We start from the raw sequence: 18,356 nt of genomic DNA, 5'->3' as shown, positions 1-18,356 counted from the left end.
GGTCAGGGCTGGGCCAGGCCAAAGCCAGAAGCCTGAAACTCCATTTCAGCCTCCCCTGTGGGTAGCAGGGGCCCAAGTACTTGGACCATCTTCCACTGTTTTCCCAGGCACATTAGCAGGGAGCTGGGTCAGAAGTGAAGCAGCCGGGACTCGAACTGGCATTCATATGCGATGCTGGTGTTGTAGCCATCAGCTTAATCCACTGTGCCACAACACCAGCCCTGGAGTTTATTTTTTTTCCAAATTGTTTTGGGGTCAGCACTTTGCCGTAGTGGGAAAAGCTGCTGCCTGCAGTGCCAGCATCCCATATGGGCACTGATTCAAGTCCCCAATGCTCCACTTCCGATCCTGCTCTCTGCTATGGCCTGGGAAAGCAGTAGAAGATGGCCCAAGTGCTTGGGCCCCTGCAGCCATGTGGGAAGCCTAGAGGAAGCTCCTAGCACTTGCCTTCAGACCAGTGTAGCTCTGGCTGTTGCAGCTATCTGGGGATTAAAACAGCAGATGGAAGACCTCTGTCTCTCTCTCTCTCTCTCTCTCAAAACAGCAGATGGAAGACCCCCCCACCCCCGCCTCTGCCTCTCTGTAACCCTGCCTTTCAAATAAATGAATAAACCTTTAAAAAAGAATTACTCCAATGCCATGTATTAGAAACTGCGCCTGGGGCCGGCGCTGGAGGTTTGACACTCAGCATCCACTCCGTAATGCTGTGTGGGCCCAGGGAGAAGTGTGGCGGCTGTGCCCCTACTCAGCTGCACAGCAGACAGATCTGCCCCCCCGAGGATTTGACTGTGGATTAGGAAGATTTCTTCCTATGAAAAAATTTAACAACTTTAATAAACATTTCAAAAACTGAAGTCAAATTTCAGTTTTAAATATTTCTAATTTAAATGTTGACAGTTTATTATAAGCTGAAATAGTCTATTTTGTCTGACTTTTTGGAAATGTTTAAAATGCTCATACTTTGAATTTTAAATGTCTTTTGTTTGATTTTTTATTTTAATATTTTAAATATTACCAAGAGAAGAGTAGTTGTGTGAAAATCTTGATTATGATAGCATCATCAATTGTTTAACTGGAATGAAGGCAAGGACAAAGAATGTTACAGAATAAATACAGAATATCTTCTGAATTAGGCCTGTCTCTGTTCTCTTTTTTTTTTCTTAAAGATTTTTATTAATTTATTTGACAGGTAGAGTTACAGACAGTGAGAGAGAGAGAGAGAAAAAAAGATCTTCCTTCCATTAGTTCACTCCCCAAATGGCCGCCATGGCCGCTGCTGCGCCGATCTGAAGCCTGGAGCCAGTGCTTCTTCCTGGTCTCCCATGCATGTGCAGGGCCCAAGCACTTGGGCCATCCTCCACTGCACTCCTGGGCCACAGCAGAGAGCTGGACTGGAAGAGGAGCAACTGGGACTAGAACCTGGCACCCACATGGGATTAACCAAGTGAGCCACGGCGCCGGCCCCTGTCTCCGTTCTCTTAAACCTCAGGCCCATCTCCAAACACATAGACAAAAACAGTCATAATTAAGTTCAGGATTCTTTCATAGTTGCTGGCTTTGAGATATATAAAAACAACAGAATTATAGATGTTTTCTTGCTGTAAAAGTTTATGTGTGAGTAGGAGGAGAAAACATGTTTTATTACAGTTTGATTTATGATTTTTCAATATTTAGATTTTGGTATGTGGGCCTCCACTTGCCTTTCTCCGCAGAGCACTGCCAACATCGGATCGGGGCCTCCGCTCCAACAGGAAGGAATAGCAGCCGTGAGCACAGGTTCTTCCTGCTGCAACAGGAGCCAGAGAAGGAGGGCTCCTGGTGCTCTTGTCCATGTGGGCTCCTGGCGAAGTGGGAGCCAGAGGCGTGGGTGGGGCCCGGAAGAAGCAGCACTCAGCAAGTCTACACACTCACACCTTGTGATTAAGGTAAGCGACACCATCATCCCCACTTCACAGAGTGGGGGTGAGCTCCCAGAGGGCTCATGATTTGCTCGAGATACCATGTAAGTTGTGAGGCTCTGGTACCCCCTGTAACAGGGCATAAGGGTCCTGTGAAAACCCAGTGGATACCACCCAGCCACTCTTTTCACGCTGACTATGTACCAGGGTACCAGGTCAAGTTCTCCCACAGTTGAATTTTCTGCAGCCAAGGCCAGCCTGACCAAGGCTGTAAGTGGCAGAGAATGTGGCATTTCCGTCAGCTGCCCCCAGTAGCCCCTGAGAACTGGCTGCTCCCTGGGCTGCCCCCACTGCCATGCTACAGTGGTCAGAGGACCCCGGTGCCCAGCTGCACCTCCCATCTGTCCTCTGGACAGAGTCCCAGCCTTTCTCTCCAGGACTGGGCCCTGCAGGATGGTGAGCTGGGGATAGGTGGGTGGCAGTGAGGGCCACGGAGTGACCTGAGGGCATGAGCCTGAGTCCCTGCCCGCACCCCTGTCCAGCCTCGGCCAGGGGAATCCTCCTCTACTCCAGGCAGACTGGTGCCGAGTGGTTAAACGGCTGCCCCAAGGCCTCCCAGCAGGACGGAGGCCCTCCCTTCCCTTCTGTGCTGACCTTGACTTGCTCTGCCAGTGCCCCAGCTGATGGTCAGCACACTGACGGCCACCACCTGGGAGAGTGTCCAGACCCTAACCCAGCCCTAGGTCACACCCTCCACAGCCTCCTGGGAGCTCCAGGAGCCAGGCATGGGCTCATTGAAGCCTCCCATCTTCATTCTACAGGTAGAGACACAAAAACTCCCATGGGCATAGCAGGGCCATGGTGCTGGGACTACTCTGGGCAGCTTGATGCTGAACCCGGGGCCGATAGGCCCTGCTGTGGGACAGGGAGTGAGGATAGGGACAAGGCTGGCCTGGAGAGTCAGAGCTGGCTGCCCTTCAGCAAGGGGGCTCAGTGAGCAGGACCTGGCACTGCTGACCCTGCTGACTGTCCTGCCTACTCTCCCTGGGCCACTCAGACTCCAGGTGCTTCCCACTCTGGGGCAGCTCGGTCACACCTAATCTCTCACCACACCCACACACTGCCCCTCACAGGCACCTGCACCCCTTTTTTCTCTACCCACACACCCATTTCTGACTGTCCAGTCTATGTCCCAGCCTGGGCGCTGGGCATTGCAGAGGCTGTGCCAGACCTAGGCCTGCCCTGGCAGAGCCTTTGGAGTGGCTCAGCAGTCCCCAAACTGGGATGGGGGAGTCTCAGGGGGTACCTGCAGTCAGGGAGGGCTTCCTGGAGGTAGAGACCCAAGCTGCGGCCTCAGCACCCTCCCCCACCCCACATCACTGGCCATCCTCGGCGCCTCTCCCTGGAATGGCCAGCAGGTTCCTGGAAGCGTCCCCTGGCCCTGCCGTGCTGGTTCCAAGAACTGCAGCTCTTGGCAGCATTTGCTTGGGATCCTTTCCTGGAACCTAGGCCTTGCCCTGCCGCGGTGGCTGAGGTCGCACAGGGCAGCCAGTGCAAGTCCTGAGGCAGGGAGCAGCTTGGAGGGGCCTCTGGAGGGAGGACACTCCATGGGCCAGACACTGACAGGTGGGTCCAGGACAGGGTGGAGGACGGGAGGTCAGGGAGGTGTAAGTGCTTTGGCCCCCAGTCAGCCATAGGGACAGCCCCATGAGTTCTTGTCCAGAAGGGAGGCCCCTCCCTGGGCCACAAGTGGACTCACCCTCCACCCCCAGCCCTGACACCAGCCTTCATCAGATTAACTCTGGAGGGACAGGCCAGGGGACAAGGGATAGGAGTGGCAGCTTGTGAGCAGGGAGGGGGGATGGGACCCTTGGAAGGTCAGGACACCTGCGTTATTAATCCTGTTATGATTGCACCTTGGGTGAGTACAACAACACTCAGTCACATGCACCCCGCCCCCGCAAGTTAGGTGATTGGGGGCCAGGCCCTGATGAATGGGCAAGGGCAGGGCCCAGCTCCCCTCAAGGTCACCAGGCCTCCTCTTCTGGGGTGTGTTCTCTACCCCCACCACTTCTGATCTGGCACCAGGCCTGCCCACCCGCCTGGGACCTGCCAGATCACGTTGAGCAACCGGTTCCTGAGAAGCAAGGCTGTTTAGTTTAAAATTAACTCCCCCGCTCCCCTCCCTCCTGCGGCCTCCTCTGAGTTCTTGGAAGAGACGCTCAGCTCTTCCTGGGAAGAGGCCTCCAGCCGCAGCAGCTGCCACAATTCTGGCGAAAACACCTCACCCAGGGTGGGGGTGGGGGTGGGGGTGGGGCGGGGGGTGCCCGCACCAGGCCCTCCTGTCCTCTGCCAGGCCCTGGGATCCTCTAGGAGCTCGGCACCCCAGGTTACCCAGTGAGGCTGAGCACAGAAGAGGGGTGATCATGCACACTGGGAGGCGAGGCCATTACCCCTGCTCCCAGCCGCGAAGCCCACGGCTCGCAGCCGGGCACTGCTGGCTTAGAGACCCTGCCTGGGCACCTCTTGGGTAGGAGAGGGAACTGATCCCGTTGGCAGCAAACCCAGGATCTTGTCCTACTCCAGGTGGCTCCAAGAGAGAAAGCAACCTTCCCTGCTTCCCCGGCTTTGTCTGCCTGTGCCCAGCCTGCCCACCCACGAGGTACCCGGCTGACGAGAACCACCTGTCAAGGAGGCCCAGGGCACACGCTGTAGGCCCCCATACACCAGGGTCATGGTGCTGTCTGCCAGAGGTCCCGTCTGCCCTCTCACCCAGACCTGCAACTGCCTTTGGGCTCCATCTCCTTCTGGGTGAGCCTGCGGTTTCTGGAGCTCTTGAGCTTCGTGGCTCTGAGCTGTGGGATGAGTTCGCTGAGAACCCACTCTCCCAGTAGCTCCTCCTACCACATCCCCTGGTAGAAGCTGAGAGAAACAGAGGAATGCTGGCCAAGTGGAAAGGTTAACACACTCAACACACCTGCAGGTGCACACACACACACACACACACTGGGGTGTGCTTGGAGGCAGGGCTGATGGGAGCGGGGAGCTTAGAAGTGCTCAGGGAGGAGGCAGCTTTGGTCACGGGTGCGGGGAGGGTCCCCGGAGCAGGGCTCTGCCCCGGGATACCATTCCCCCTCTGGCCACACCATCAGGGCATCATTGGTACCAGTGTATTCATTGGCAGTGGGGACTGAGTGGGTGGAACAGTCCTGGAGTTGTGGCAACCCCAAGTTTCCTCAGCTTTCCATAGCTGCCCGCTGTGCTCTGGGCCCCGTGTATTTCCACCAGGTCTAGGTCATGGGAGCAACTGTCTTTCCACTGAGCAGAAGCCCTGGAGGAACCAAGAGGTTCCCCCTGCCCTGGGCCTGTCCTTCTCCTGCTCAGATGAGCATCAGCCTCCACTCTGCATCCCCCAAAGCCAGCCCAATCACCTTCCAGCCACCCTGTGGCTCCCATTTGGGGTAGAAGGCAGCCTCCAGGGACTTGGTAGACAGGGGGAGCCCCATGGAGTGACCCCTGCTGTTTCCAGGCCGGCTGGGGAGAGACTTAAATTCCTGGTGCAGCTCAAATCTTTTACATTGAAACTGGTCTAACAGGTCGGGGTGAAAGGGCTGCGTAGGCCTGTCTAGGCTCTGCCTCTCCTGGAGCAGGAGGGCGTTGGGGAGGTCCCTAAGGCCCAGAAGCTCTGTGCACAGCCCCTAAGAAGGCTTCAGGCCCCTCACCCTGTCACTCCCTGCCTGTGAGCAGCCACACAGCGCAGGACTCCACCTAGGATCCAACTCCAATCCCCCTGCCCTTGGCCTGGTGGAAACCTGCAGAGCCCAGCCCCCTTTTCCAGAAAGCTCCCCCTGACCCTCCCCACCCCTCCACGTGGCCCCCGAACCCTGTGCATGCTGTGCCGAAGGTTTAGCGAAACAGTCTGTGGAGGCAGAGAGAGCTGTGGTTACAACAAACAAGATCTGGGCCTGGCTCTGCCTCTTGTAAGCTGTGTGGCTCTGAGCAAGCTGCCACCTACCTCTCTGAGCCTCACCCTCAGCTGTACATGGGGACAAACCCTGGGAGCACAAGCCCCACCAGGGCCCCAAAGCTGTGACCCTCAGCTCCTCTGCTGCTCACTTCACAATAACCCTCCCAACCCTGTACCTCACAACTCTCTGGCCATCTGCCTCCATGTCCTCATGTAACCGTTCCCCCCAGCTGACCAGATGTCCCTTAGGAATGGGCATCAGGTCACGGCTCTCCCTGGCTAAACTCTGCAGGGGTGCCCCTGTCCTGCCCACCCTTCTGAGCAGCTACTGTGGATGCACTGGTGGTCAACTTCAGCTAGGACCCTTCCCCAAGTCACCTGCAGGGCAGCTCCTACTCTATGCCTGGGTCCCTTGGCTCAGGGCCACCTGCTCCAGGGCTTGCCCCACCCCCTGCTTTGGTTGTCCTGTGTACTCATTTGTCCCCTTGTTTACTGTCTCTTGCACTGGCCCCTGAGCCCCATGAGGCTGGGGACTGTCTGCCTTGTTCCCTGACGTGTTTCCAGAGGGAGTCTGGCCCATTTGGTGTCTGAGGAGCGCGGTCAAAGGTCTGTTGTTGTCTATGTGTTGTGCTGGGTCCCATGCACCCAGGTAGTGCTAGCAGGGGGTACCCCTTTTTCTAGTCAGGGATCCCCCGGGGGGAAACATGTTGGCCAGAGGATTTTCACCTTTGTTAGACTGGGTCTCTGACTTGGGCCTGGGCAGAGCTGCCACTGCCCCTGTTCCAGGCAGGCATCACTAACTGGGAAAATGTCAGAAGTCAGATGGAGCATGCAGCCTCTCTCCAGGACAGAGCCGGGCCCTGGCTTGAGCTAGAGCAGAGGTGAGGGGCTGGGACCCCACTGACCAGGCCATTGGCTCCAGAGTTCTCAGCAGGCAGGGAGAGGGAAAGGAAAACCAGCATCCAAAAGCACCTTGCCGGAAGCCATCTCCCTGGCGCCCGCTCCTTCCACCTCCCATAGGGACCCTGGGGTGGGCGGCAGTCAGAAACCCTCAGGGTGAGCTCTGCTTTCTGTCCCGCTTACTAGGTGACCACAGCCAACCTCTTGCCCCTCTGAGCCTCGGGTTCCTCTGCGGAGCGTGGTAGGATTTGGAGCCCACACTCGGTGTGGTGAGTGCCTGGCATGCACCACGTGATGTCCCCTGTGTACGGCGAGGTATTTCCTTGCTACCTCTTGCCATGGCAGCCTTCTGACCAGGCCATAGCACCCAGTGGGGACAGCCTGCCTCTGGCCCCTCTGGGTCCACTACCTGGCCACTAGGACACTCAAATCTAGGAGTGGAGCACACAGAGGGGTCACCTCAGGGAGCCACCAAGGAGCTGATTCAGGACGAAGGAGTAGGGAGCTGTAGACAGCCCTGGCAGGGTCACGGTAACCCCAGGGGGTAGAGTGCCAGGCCCCACAGCCAGCCAAGGGCCCAGGCTGCCACCAGCAGCAGGGACGGTGCCAGGCTGGACATCTTGGCCTGGGCACCACACCAGGAAGGGCAGCCCTCCCACACCAGTCTCCTGCTCACTCTTACCCAGTGGCATTCCCTTTCTTTGCACAACCATCCTCACGGCCTCAGGCCTAGGCTTCTGGAGTCCTGCTGTTGTTCCTTTCCTGCCTTCTCCTGTCACCAGCCAGTGCTCCTCAGCTCTTCCAGCGCTCAGCCCACCAGCAGCTGCTGCTTCTCGTCGGCAGCTTGGGAGGCAGCATGGTGAGAAGTGTCTCCGGAGGCCGGCGCTGGGCTAAGCCTCCGCCTGTGGCGCTGGCATCCCATATGGGCACCAGTTCAAGTTCCGGCTGCTCCTCTTCCCATCTAGCTTTCTTTTATGGCCGGGGAAAACAGTAGAAGATGGCCCAAGTGCTTCGGCCCCTGTACCCACGTGGGAGACCCAGAAGAGGCTCCTGGCTCCTGGCTTTGGATCGGCTCAGCTCCTGCCGATGTGGCCATCTGGAGAGTGAACCAGCAGCTGGAAGGCCTTGCTCTCTGTCTGTAACTCTACCTCTCAAATAGTTAAATAAAATCTTTTTTTTTTTTTTTTTTATAAAGTGTCTCTGAAGGAAGGTTGAGGAGCTATGAACCAGGCCCACGGGTGCTTTCCTGCAGAAGTTCAACACAATACAGGACCCAGCGGGAGCCTATCAGTGAGTGTGTCCCAGAGTCAGGCCATTAACTGGAGGGAGGGGGCAGGCGTCAGGTGCAGGACCCTGAGTGGGAGGATAGGGTCCCCCAGCCCTACCATCCCCATCTGTGGCCAGAACCTATCAGCTCTCTGGCCACCATCCCCAACTCAACTGCACCCCTGCACAGAACGAGCCCTCCCCAGGCCTCCTGGCGTCGGGAATACGAGGTTCCCAGTCATGCCTCAGCACCTTCACCCTCACTGGCCCTGCCTTTGCTGTTAGTTTGCTCAACTCAAGAGACTCTGTCCCCAGGAGTGGACCACAGCACTCGCCCCGCTGGCCCTCTGAACTGGCATTCCCTTGTTTACACACCTGGGTCTGGTGCCCTTCTGGCACCCCACCCCACCCCCACTTGGCAGGGGCCTGGGCAGTGATCCAGCTGGCTTTCACCTCTGCCTCCCATTCCTCACGGGGAACAAGAAGAGGTGAGAGAAGGGCTGCTCCTGTGTCCCACACCCCTGACCCCCCCAGCAGGGACTGCTCAGCCACAGTAAGTCTCTGGGCCTTGGCTAGCCCAGAGGTAAAACGGGGTCAGGATAACAGGATCAAAGGGGAAAAGCCACGGACAGAATTTCAAAGAGGCCCCCGAGGGCTCCATAAATGAAAGGTACAAGTTTATTGTCATTACAGAAAAATCAGTGGAAGAAAAAAAGATCACTAAACTGGTTTTTGTGTCATGATAATTATTTTATAAAGTCTCATCAGTTGCGTATTTCTCTCCCTCTCTCCTGAGCACAAAGCAGGTGCAGCAGCACAGCCCTCGCACCAGCACCCTACTTCCCGACACAACACCCACACCCGCACAGGGCCTGCGCCACAGGAGACCAGCTCTGTGCAGACAGGGCTCTGCCCTGCCCGGGGGTGAGCCAGGGCTCTGCTGGGGACCGAGGCCCTGGCTCCGTTTCCCACATGCCCACCCTCCCAAGACAGGGCTGGGGCGAGAGGGAGAGGACACATTCACAGGTGAGTCAGTGCCAGGACACCCAGGACATGTCTCAGGAGGGGCCTTGTCTGCGGGGAAGAACCAGGAAGCTGGCATGGAGCTGGGGTCTCTGGACCACCTAGGGCTCAGGGCAGAGAGGCAGGGTGGCTCAACCCTGAGACCACCCCCATGGAGAATAAATAAATAAATACTGTTGAATTGTGCAGCCCCTCAGCCTGGCCCACTCCCCGACAAGGGGGACTGTCACTCCCACTGCCCTCCCAGAAGCAGAGGCTGGAGGTCAGTAGGGGCCTGCCCCAGCCTGTGGATTGAGAAACCAGGGCTGGACAAGTCTGCACAGTTCAGGTGGCTGGGGCAGGCCAGTGAGTGGGGGCCTGGGCCTGGTCCACAGGGTGAGACAGGTCCTGCCTGCCTCTCTCCTCTGACACAAGGCTCACCACAGTGGAGCCACAGGGGCCTGGGGATGCCGGCCTCCAAGCTGTGTGACACCTCCCCCCACCCTAGCCCCTGGCTTGCTCCCTGCTGGCTCTTCCTGGTGTAGCTGCCAGATGCACACAGGTACCGGGGGGGCTGGAGAAGGGACAGCAGGAACCCAAGACCAGCTGGGGCCAGTGTCCCCTCCAGCGTTGTGGCCAGGTGGGGCGGGGCAGGTGTGGGCTCAGTCAGAGCCGGAAGGGGTACTGTCGGAGGTAGTCAGCCATGCGCTGGGGCAGCGGCAGGCAGTCCACGTCGGTCACCAGGCGGTTGATGACAAGGCGACAGAGGTGCTGCAGGCTGCGGGCGCTGCTTCTGCGCACAAAGGGCTGCACCAGTTTCAGGTGCACGGCAGTGGCCACGGGGGCAGGCAGCGCAGGGTCACCGGGCGTATCTTCCTTGGGGACAGGCAGGGCTGGGCCGGGAGCAGGATCAGGGCTGTCACTTCGAGTGTCAGCAGCACAGGAGGCCACGTAGTGCTGCACAAGGCTGACCACGTCTGGGAAGGCCAGGATGCGTGGCCTGGACAAGCAGTTCGAGTCCAGGCGGAAGCTGGAGTCGGCATACTCAATGCGCACGTTGGTGGGGCCGCGGGTGGTCTTGACTGACAGCGTGAACAGGTAACTGGGGTGGGTGCTGTCTCGAACTAGGAACGTGCCCTCTGGCATCTTCTGCAGGTGTTGCCGGGCCTCACTGGCCGTAATGGAACCCCAATACCAGCCTGGGCAAGTGGAGAGGAGGAAGAGGGCCTGGTCATGGGAGAAACTAGCTGGGGTACCAGCCCCTCCTCCTTTACACTTCCCTGGAGTGCACTTTACCCCTCCCATCACACATTCCTGGGTAGGGCCATGCCTCCCAAGTCAGCCTCAACAGGCACAGCTTCACGCCCCTCCCAGACCTCCCAGGACTGGCCTGCCTCGCTGGCGACTCACCAGATTCCCGAAGGTAGGAGAAAGTCTTGGCTATGCACATCAGATCCTCCTCAGGGTCCAGCACCTTTGATTCACTCTCTGGCTGGGCTGGGGTCTCCTCTGCCACCTCCTCCAGGAAGGCCACAGCAGGTAAGGGCTGCATGGCTGGTCCGGGCAGCTCCAGGGACCGGGCCCACAGGGGCCGCTGCCCGATCTGCTCCACAGCCAGCAAAGGACAAGGTCTAGAAGGAAACGGCAGCAATGAGTGGAGGCCCCATGCTGCCCCATGTCCAGAGATCCCTAGGGCTGCAGACCAGCTGCACTCCTGTGGCCAGCACTCTCAGCTCCTCTGCATCTATTATTTTTAAAAAAGATTTATTTATTTATTTGAAAGGCAGAGTTACAGAGAGGCAGAGAGAGAGGTCTTCCATCCGCTGGTTCACTCCCCAGGTGGCCACAATGGCTGGAGCTGCGCTGATCCGAAGCCAAGAGCCAGGAGCTTCCTCTGGGTCTCCCACTTGGGTGCAGGGGCCTAAGGACTTGGGCCATCTTCTACTGCTTTCCCAGGCCATAGCAGAGAGCTGGATTGGAAGAGGAGCAGCTGGGACTTGAACCAGCATCCATATGGGAGGCCAGCACTGAAGGCAGCGGCTTTACCCACTATGCCACAGTACTGGCCCCTCCCCTGAACCTATTAAAACACTAATTAATCTCCCTCTATTTTGTATCAAATTAGACCACAGCTTATTCCCTACAGGTACTTCCAATGCCCTGGACATGCTGACCGGGATCACCAGAAGTACTTCACGCTGCCCTCCTGGCCGAGGGAGGCTGATTAAATAGCATGAGTCCTGGCTGAGCCATAGGACGGGCCTGCAGGGAGTCCTCTGGGACGGCCCCAGAATTACAGCAGGAGGCCCGAGGCCACACTCTGCCCACCATGGCCTGGTGTCTGCTGGAGGCACCCAGGACAAGATGCCTTAGAGACTCGAGAACCCTCTAGCCTACAGGTACAGCTCCCAGCCTGGCTCCTGCTTGTCCCAACTGAGGCCTGGGGGGGAGGGGGGTGGCCTCTAAAGGTGCCTCCGAGTCTCACCTCCCATACATATGAACTCGCACCAAAGGGCAGGGTACTCAACCCCCACTCCAGCCCTCCCAGGCTCCCTGACCTTGTACACAGCTTGCTCCTCACCAGGCATTCATACCCAGCCCAGCTGGGTCCCCCAGCTCAGTTCAGGGGCTCGGCAACTCCACATCTTAGATGGCTAGGGCTGGAGAAGCCAAGCTTTCCAAAATCTGAGCAGCAGCTGTCTCCTCCTCGGGGAAGCCCACCAGCACGGTGACCACCTGCAAGTGTTGCAGGGATAGGTCCTGCTTTCCGAGGGAGGGAAATACATCCCAGGCCGGGGCCTAGCCCCTGCCGGGCCTCAGGACCCCTAGATAATCAGCCCAGAAGGAGGGCTGGAGGGAAGCCCCGCAGGCACCGAAACAGCACGGATAAACTGCCAGTACTGCCTGTGGGGCAGCAGGCAGGCGGAGCCAGACCTGACCATGGAGATTACAGGTGACCCTGAGAAGGTGCTCCCAAATCACAGCCCTGTGATCGCTCACAGCGAGGAGGGGCCTGCTGACTCTGGCCCGTACAGCCTGCAGAGGACTTTTCCACACCCGCCCTGGCTGTGCTGAGAGCTCTGGGATACTGCTCAGGGGGCCAGAGGCTGGATTTTTAAACATTAATTTATCTGAATCACTTCTCAGCATAAAAATCAAATTACTTGAGAAGCAGAAACAAAGACAGAGGGTCCATATGCTGGCTCACTCCCTAAATGCTCACAACAGCCAGGGCTGGGCCAAGGCCAAAGCCAGGAGCCAGGAACACTATTCAGGACTCTCCTGTGGGTGGCAGGAACCCAGTTCAACTAACTTAGGCCAGCACTGCTGCCTCCCAAGACCTGTATCAGCAGGAAGCTGGAATCAGGAGCCATAGCCAGAGATCAAACCCTGGTATTCTGATGTGGGATGTGAACATCCCAACTGGTGTTTCAACTGCTGGGCTGCATACTGGCCCCACAGGCCGAGTTTTGAGGTGACCCACCTGGAGCCCAGAGCTTGGCCCAGGCTCCTGTGGTCTGAGAACATGGTAGGTGGCTAACTGCTTGGGCTGCAGCCTCTGGGGGTAGCCATGTTCAGACAGCTCAGCAGGGCCTCTGAAAAAAGTCCCCTGTGTGGGTGTGGGAACCTCTGGGGCCGGTGTGTTGTCTGAGTGTGTGAATGGCTGTTCACCAAAGGCTTCTGGTGAACCACTGTGTATCTGGGTGTGTCCATGGCTGTGTCATCATCAAGGTGGGGGCAGTGGTTGGTGTGTTCCAGGTACATGTGTGTGCCTGCTGTAGAATCCAGCCAGTGAGTCCTGCCTAGAGACACATGCCAGAGGGGTGAACCCAGCCCAGGGGTGGGGGGTTCCCCAGCTGCTCTCCACCCCAGGAGGGCACTAGCTGTCCTGTAGCTGTGTGTGGGTGTGTGTGTGTGTGTGTGTGTGAGAGAGAGAGAGAGAGAGAGAGAGAATGTTAAAAATCTTGCTGACATCCAATACTGGTGCTGAGGTTTACAAGGGGGGCCTCAGCTAGGGGGAAGGGAAAGGGGCTGTGGGACCCCAGGATTGGGGCTAGGGGGCTCCTGAGGAGGAAGGCAGTGGTTGGGGGAGGTGTTCAGCAGCCCCAGAGTCCAGCAGGGAGGAAGGAACACACCCAGGCAGCCAGGGAGAAGCAGAGTTCGTGGCACCTCCACACCCCTTCCCTGGAATGAGGGCTGCTCAGAGCAAGGGGCACTTCAGCCTGGTGCCACCTCTCATCCTTACTTGGCAACATGCCAGTTCTGATAACAGCAGTTACTGGGCCACTCTGCTCACCCTTGGGTGTGGGACACCCAGTGGAGCCGCCCCCTCTCCTTGAAGCCTCCTGAGCTCAGTGTGGAGAGCACCCAGCCCTTTGGCTAAAAGGGGATGCTGAGGGTCAGGCAAGTGGGTGTGTGAAGAGGGCACAGGCCAGCCCAAGACTCTGTCCTATCAGCATCCCCTCTATCGTCCCCCGCCCCAAGTCTATGAGAAACCTGGAGAAGGGAAGTAGAAGCCAAGGTCATTCTCACACTGGGATCCCAAACTGAGCAGAGAGGAGGGGTGAAGCAATTGCAGGGGAGCCCCAGGCAAGACCAAGCCAAACCCAGGCTCTCCAAAGAGCCGCTTGTTCTCAGGAGCCAGCCTGCGGCAAGGATCTCACGCTGGCTCCCCAAGAATTGACAGTTTCGCGGCAGGGAGGGGACACTTAGGCACAGTGGGCAGGGCTCTGGGCTGGCAGGACTAGGGCGCTCTGGGCCCTGGTCTGCGTTGGGAAGCCACGTCTTGGGGGGACCCTGCCGTCTGAGAACCCAGGCTGAGCCCACTGTACTCCTCGGTCGCCAGCCGGCCCCTCCGTTTCCCACCACTGTGTGAGCATAGGGGTGGGGTGGGAGGTCGCGATCCCGACAAGCGCCGCACTCGGCCACCTTCTGCCCCGCCTGGGCCTCCCAGTGCCCGGCAGCTGGCTCTAGGCCCGCGCGATCCGGCGACCCGACGCACACGCCGGGCGGAGACGGAAAGCCGCGCTTACCCCTCAACGCAGAGGACCATGTCCCGGCGGCGGTGGCGGAGCGGCGGCTTGGGAAGGGCTCCGCGGGGCGGTAGCGCGGGCGGGAGCCAGTGGGCGCGGAGCGAGCCCGCGGGGCAGCTCCCGGGTAGACGGCGGCGGGCAGGAGACTGAGCGGCGGCGGAGCAGACGGCCCGGGAGGGCGCCGGGGGAGGGCCAGGCGCGTGGGGCGGGGCGAGCCGCCTCCTAATCTTTTGTCCGCCGAGCCCCAGCCCTTCCCGGAAGCGCCCTCTTCCTAGAACCGCAGGCTGTGCGGTGGGGCCCGGAAGGTGGGGGAAGGGCGCAAAGTGGGGAGGGGGCCGCCGGGACGGGTATCCGGTGCCGGGCGCTGCGAAAGGAAACACCTTTGACTAATTTCCAAGAACTTTCCAGGAAAACGGGGCGGGGCCCCGCGAGGTGACCAATAGCAGAGCAGGGGCGGAGCCGAGTGGCCCGCGCGAGCCAATTGTAGCGCGCACAGCCGGGACTGACGTAGCCGAGAGGGCGGGACCAAGAGAGCCGTAGGAAAGACCCGGTGGGGGAAGTTAAGGAGCGGCCGAAGCTCGGGTTCCCAGAGCCTGCTTTCCCCCTCTCTGGGTTTGGACTCCCTTATCTTGCAGTCGAACAAGTGACAGCTCTGGGCGGGGTTGTGGGCCAGTCCTACTTGCTGGCATCAACTTCCAGGCGGTCTGTGGGGTTGTGCAAGCGCCTCCAGTTGGGCCACGTCTGTACTCCGGGTGTGGGTGTCGTAGGGGGAGGTGGGTGGCCCATGGTGGGGTCTGGAGAGAGACGCAGAGGGGGCAGCGGGATCAGACGATGGCCCCAGAAATAGGCAGGTCAGCTGGGGTCGAGCCTGCGACCACCGAAACCAGAAAGATCCAGGCAAGAACTCTGGAGGAGGCACATCCCAGCCCTTTGTATTCGGCGGGGCCGTGTAGGCTCGGCTCTGCGTTTGGCCTCTGCTGAGGCAGGAGAGGAGCCTCTGCGCCCAGGCGGCTTTGGTGAGCCACAAAAGGTGCTGGGAGAGAGACCAGGAGCTCCTGAGCTCCGGAGATCATCTGGGAGTTGGTGACAGAGGCAGGGGGTGGAGCTGGGACAGCTGACTCCCCACGGTGCTGGCGACATTGGATCCTTGGACAGCTGGTACCGCCACCATTGTGCAGATGAGATGATCGGGCCGGAATCAGATTCCCTTGCCTGTTCCTGGCGAGATGAAGTGGGTTGCTAGGAAAAGACAGAGCCAGAGCTTGACCCTAGCTCACACCCTGACCCCCTCCTGCATTTTTAGTTTACTGGGGAGTACTCTAAGGCACTGTGGGGTCTGTGCAGGCCTCCCCCAACCTCTAGAACCAGGACTGGGAAGGGATGGGACTTGGAGTGGGCTAGGTTGGCTCCCTGGCCCCGTGCCCAGTGTGTGCCCTCAGGTCTCCTTGGAAGGAGGTGAGCTGTGATGTGCAGGGCAGGGATGACAGCCCCGGGCAGTAGTTAGAGGCCTGAGTGGCAGTGTCCGGGCTTTCCCCGGGCAGACAGGGCTCAGCTTGTCCTGTCCAGGCTGGGGCACAGGACAAATGGGACCTTACCACAAAACCCTGTGAAACGGGAAAAAAAATGATGAAGATGAGAAGTTACTCTAGGGGACCTAGTTCTCTGTGATTTTGCTGATGGGAAGCCAAGGGTGCGGTGGGATGGATGCCTCACCCCCGGAGTGGGGCCCTCCCTCTGCAGTGGGAACGGTCCGCTGCCCTACGACTATGAAGTCAAAGGCACTCCACACTTGCTGTGCAGCAGAGCCGTGGGTTTGAACCTGGGTCTTTGTGGGCCAGATCCCCAGCTCCACCCTGGGACTCCACCGTCCCCTCTCTGTGACCGCTTCACTGAACACACTTTCCATGCCAGTCTCACTTCATTGTCGCAGGTACAAGCAAGGGAACTGAGGCTCAGAGAGAGTACAGTGTACCCTGGATCTCACGGCTACTGAGTAGTGGGGTGGCATTAAGCGACCCCCCCCACCCCAGACTTCCTCTCCAGGTGTCCGTGACGTCCCTGCTCCCAGGTATCCTTTAGGTGTCAGCTTTGGGGTCTTCCATGAAGCTTCCCTGGGCGTGACCAGTCAGTGTTGGAGCACCAAAGGTGTCCCCTTGAAAACATCCTCTCCAGGGGGCCGAGGGTAAACCAAAGGGTGCCAGGGGCTTTGGCCTCCATCCATGTTTTGTGACTTTGACACCTGCCTGCTAGGAACAGCGTGCTCCTCTTCTGCCTTAGCTGCCCGCCCGCCGGTCCTGTGCGCCTCTCCTACTGGATCCTTGTCACCTCTTCTGCCCCACCTGTGCCCCGGGAGCTCCCACTCTGACTGCTGGGCCTGCACTGCCACCCTGTGGCACTCCCTCTGGTGGCCTCAGCAGCGGAACCTCCACAGACGGTCTCTTCCAGGAGGACCCCTCTGCACAGCAATGCCTTCCGCATCTGGTCTCTGTCCTCCTGCCAGTGCAGCCCGCCTTCTCTGAAGGGCAGTCCACGTGGATGCATGGGGGGATTCAGCCCCTCATTCTGGGGCTCACTTTCTGGACTCCTTTGTCACTACAAGCTCTTCCAAACACCTTGCTCTTCGTCCCCATGGACACACAGTCATCGTGGAGGCCCGGTGGTGGGATCTGCCACCACGACCCCTCCTTTGCCCAGGCCCAGTTGTCCACGGACAGACTCTTCCACCATTGGGAAGGTGGGTGTGGCAGGGGTTGCTGGGACGTGAGCATGGAGGGGACGCCACATCTGAGTGTCAGTGATGCAGGTGGATGCTGCAAAACAGCCATCTGTGATGGACCCCCGTGAGGACTGTGCGCAGAGGGGCATCTGTCGGCACTGTTTACTTTTTACATTTCTGTGCAGTTTGAGTTGATCACGCCCAGCAAGTTTTACTTATGTGATTACACATTTTAATAAAAAAGAGACTAGCTTAGCAATACAATTATACAGTCTCAAGAGCAGTTGTAATCTAATTCTGCTTTAAAGAAAGAAGACATCTCTGAGCGTGCTCTGAGATGTTCTTGGCTGAGAGAGGGAAACAGCCTCCACCCTCAGCTCCCGAGCTCATCACCTGTGGGACTCTAGCCTCACGTTCGCTGGACTCCAGCCAGCTGTCTCCAAAGGGCAGAGCCTTCTCCAGCCCCCCAGCAGTATGAATGTTTGGGTCACAGGGTTTCCCCCAGAGCCGTGGAATCTAGATCTGATTCTCAGGCAGGGCAAAGGGACACTAATGCTGGGGACAGCTAGGCATAAATGCAAGTGAGAGTGTATGCATGTGTGCGTGGGTGTGTTGTGTCCACGTGTGAGCATATGTGTGCATGCCTGCATGTGTAGATGTGTGTGTGGAGGCAGGGATCAGGCGGGGAGCCCATGGTTTGAGGGTAAGAGCCTGGCCCCGACGTTGTACTTGGGGTTTGGAATGGGGGCACTGTCAGGAAAGCTGCTGATTTCAGGTCTGTCCTCCCTGCTCTGGTCTCAGTGGATTCACGGAGGGTCTCAGCAGAGCCTCTGGTCTGCAAGCAGGGTTCAGTGTGGTCAGCTGAGGCTACTGCCTAGGGTCCCTGGCTTCACAGAACGCTGCTGGCTTGGAGGTTGCCTGCGGGGACCGGCAGGGCCATCAACCCTGCACACCGTGGCTACCCACCAGCAGCGGCTGCTCTTCACTCACTTGCTCATCCCCACACTCAGAGGGGTCATCAGGCACAGGGGAGGCGGTTACCTAGGCAGAAGGGCACCAGGTTCCCACTCACAGCCCGGTCAGAGTGTGTCAGCGTGTGTGTTGGGCGGAGGGCAGGGAGGAAGGCGCCCGTGGATTCGCAATTCTAAAGCTGGTCGAGGACAGGAGACAGACACCTTTGGGTAGAAGTTGCAGTGCGTGCAGTCCTGAGAATGGCCTGTAGATGGCGGCAGAGGCCCGCGCAAAGACCCTGTGCCGAGCGCGTCTCCTCCCTCGGGTTCTCGTCCAGTTTGGGGATTGGGGTGGGAGGTCCTGTACCAAGAGACAACCACAGCCAGGCTCCCTGGGGCTCTAGACAAGATATTTTTCCTCCGGGGGCTTTAGTTTCCTTTGTAAAATGAGCGTTGGTCTGTGTTGAGAACACCTGCTCACAACAGGCCAGGTAGTTTAAGCCGGGATCGGAACGCTGCAGGGCTAGCAGAGAAATCTCTCACGGAGGAGGGGGCGGCGAGCAGGGGTGAAAGGCTGTGGGTCTGAGCAGATGGTAAACCAGGATTTACTGTCCCCAAAGGCCA

At 58.6% G+C, this 18,356-nt stretch overlaps 2 protein-coding genes across 14 annotated transcripts in view; one reads left to right on the top strand and one right to left on the bottom strand.

Annotated features, from left to right (window-relative positions):
* The window catches only part of HEMK1 (HemK methyltransferase family member 1), a 32,706-nt gene extending 23,935 nt beyond the window's left edge, over positions 1-8,771 (top strand). For 4 of the 12 annotated variants that reach the window (XR_011379521.1, XR_011379514.1, XR_007921907.2 and 1 more), the window contains 2 exons: positions 1,713-1,925; positions 7,493-7,934. The gene's annotated coding sequence lies outside the window, so the exon portion shown is untranslated. Of the gene's footprint in view, positions 1-1,189; positions 1,445-1,674; positions 1,926-7,492; positions 7,935-7,960 lie in introns of those variants that run through there. The other 8 variants (XR_007921908.2, XR_007921906.2, XR_011379519.1 and 5 more) reach the window with 7 other exon arrangements.
* CISH (cytokine inducible SH2 containing protein) lies at positions 8,688-17,252 on the bottom strand. 2 transcript variants are annotated; one of them, XM_002713219.5, is made up of 3 exons: positions 14,067-17,252; positions 10,444-10,664; positions 8,688-10,232 (listed from the first exon to the last, which is right to left on the bottom strand). In XM_002713219.5, exons 1-3 carry the CDS (start codon positions 14,084-14,086, stop codon positions 9,700-9,702), a joined length of 774 nt encoding a protein of 257 aa, XP_002713265.1. In that variant the 5' UTR covers positions 14,087-17,252; the 3' UTR covers positions 8,688-9,699. The 2 variants fall into 2 exon arrangements, with proteins under 2 accessions (XP_002713265.1, XP_017199331.2); XM_017343842.3 differs by lacking the exon at positions 14,067-17,252 and adding an exon at positions 12,737-14,029 and having other exon boundaries at positions 10,444-10,682.
* Positions 17,253-18,356: the final 1,104 nt, after the last annotated feature.

This window comes from Oryctolagus cuniculus, chromosome 10, assembly GCF_964237555.1.
Source record: "Oryctolagus cuniculus chromosome 10, mOryCun1.1, whole genome shotgun sequence".
Lineage (NCBI taxonomy): Eukaryota > Metazoa > Chordata > Mammalia > Lagomorpha > Leporidae > Oryctolagus > Oryctolagus cuniculus.
This window is presented reverse-complemented; position numbering and strand designations above follow the sequence as displayed.

What these genes read in the sequence shown, in the direction of transcription:
- CISH (XM_017343842.3), bottom strand. Translation starts at nt 13,008, where the DNA reads ATGTCAGCAAGATTTTTAACATTCTCTCTCTCTCTCTCTCTCTCTCTC. An exon ending in GACACAGCCATGGACACACC is followed by an intron (nt 10,683 to 12,736) that starts CAGATACACAGT and finishes CCTCCACTCATT; the next exon opens with GCTGCCGTTTCCTTCTAGAC. An exon ending in CTCCTACCTTCGGGAATCTG is followed by an intron (nt 10,233 to 10,443) that starts GTGAGTCGCCAG and finishes CCACTTGCCCAG; the next exon opens with GCTGGTATTGGGGTTCCATT.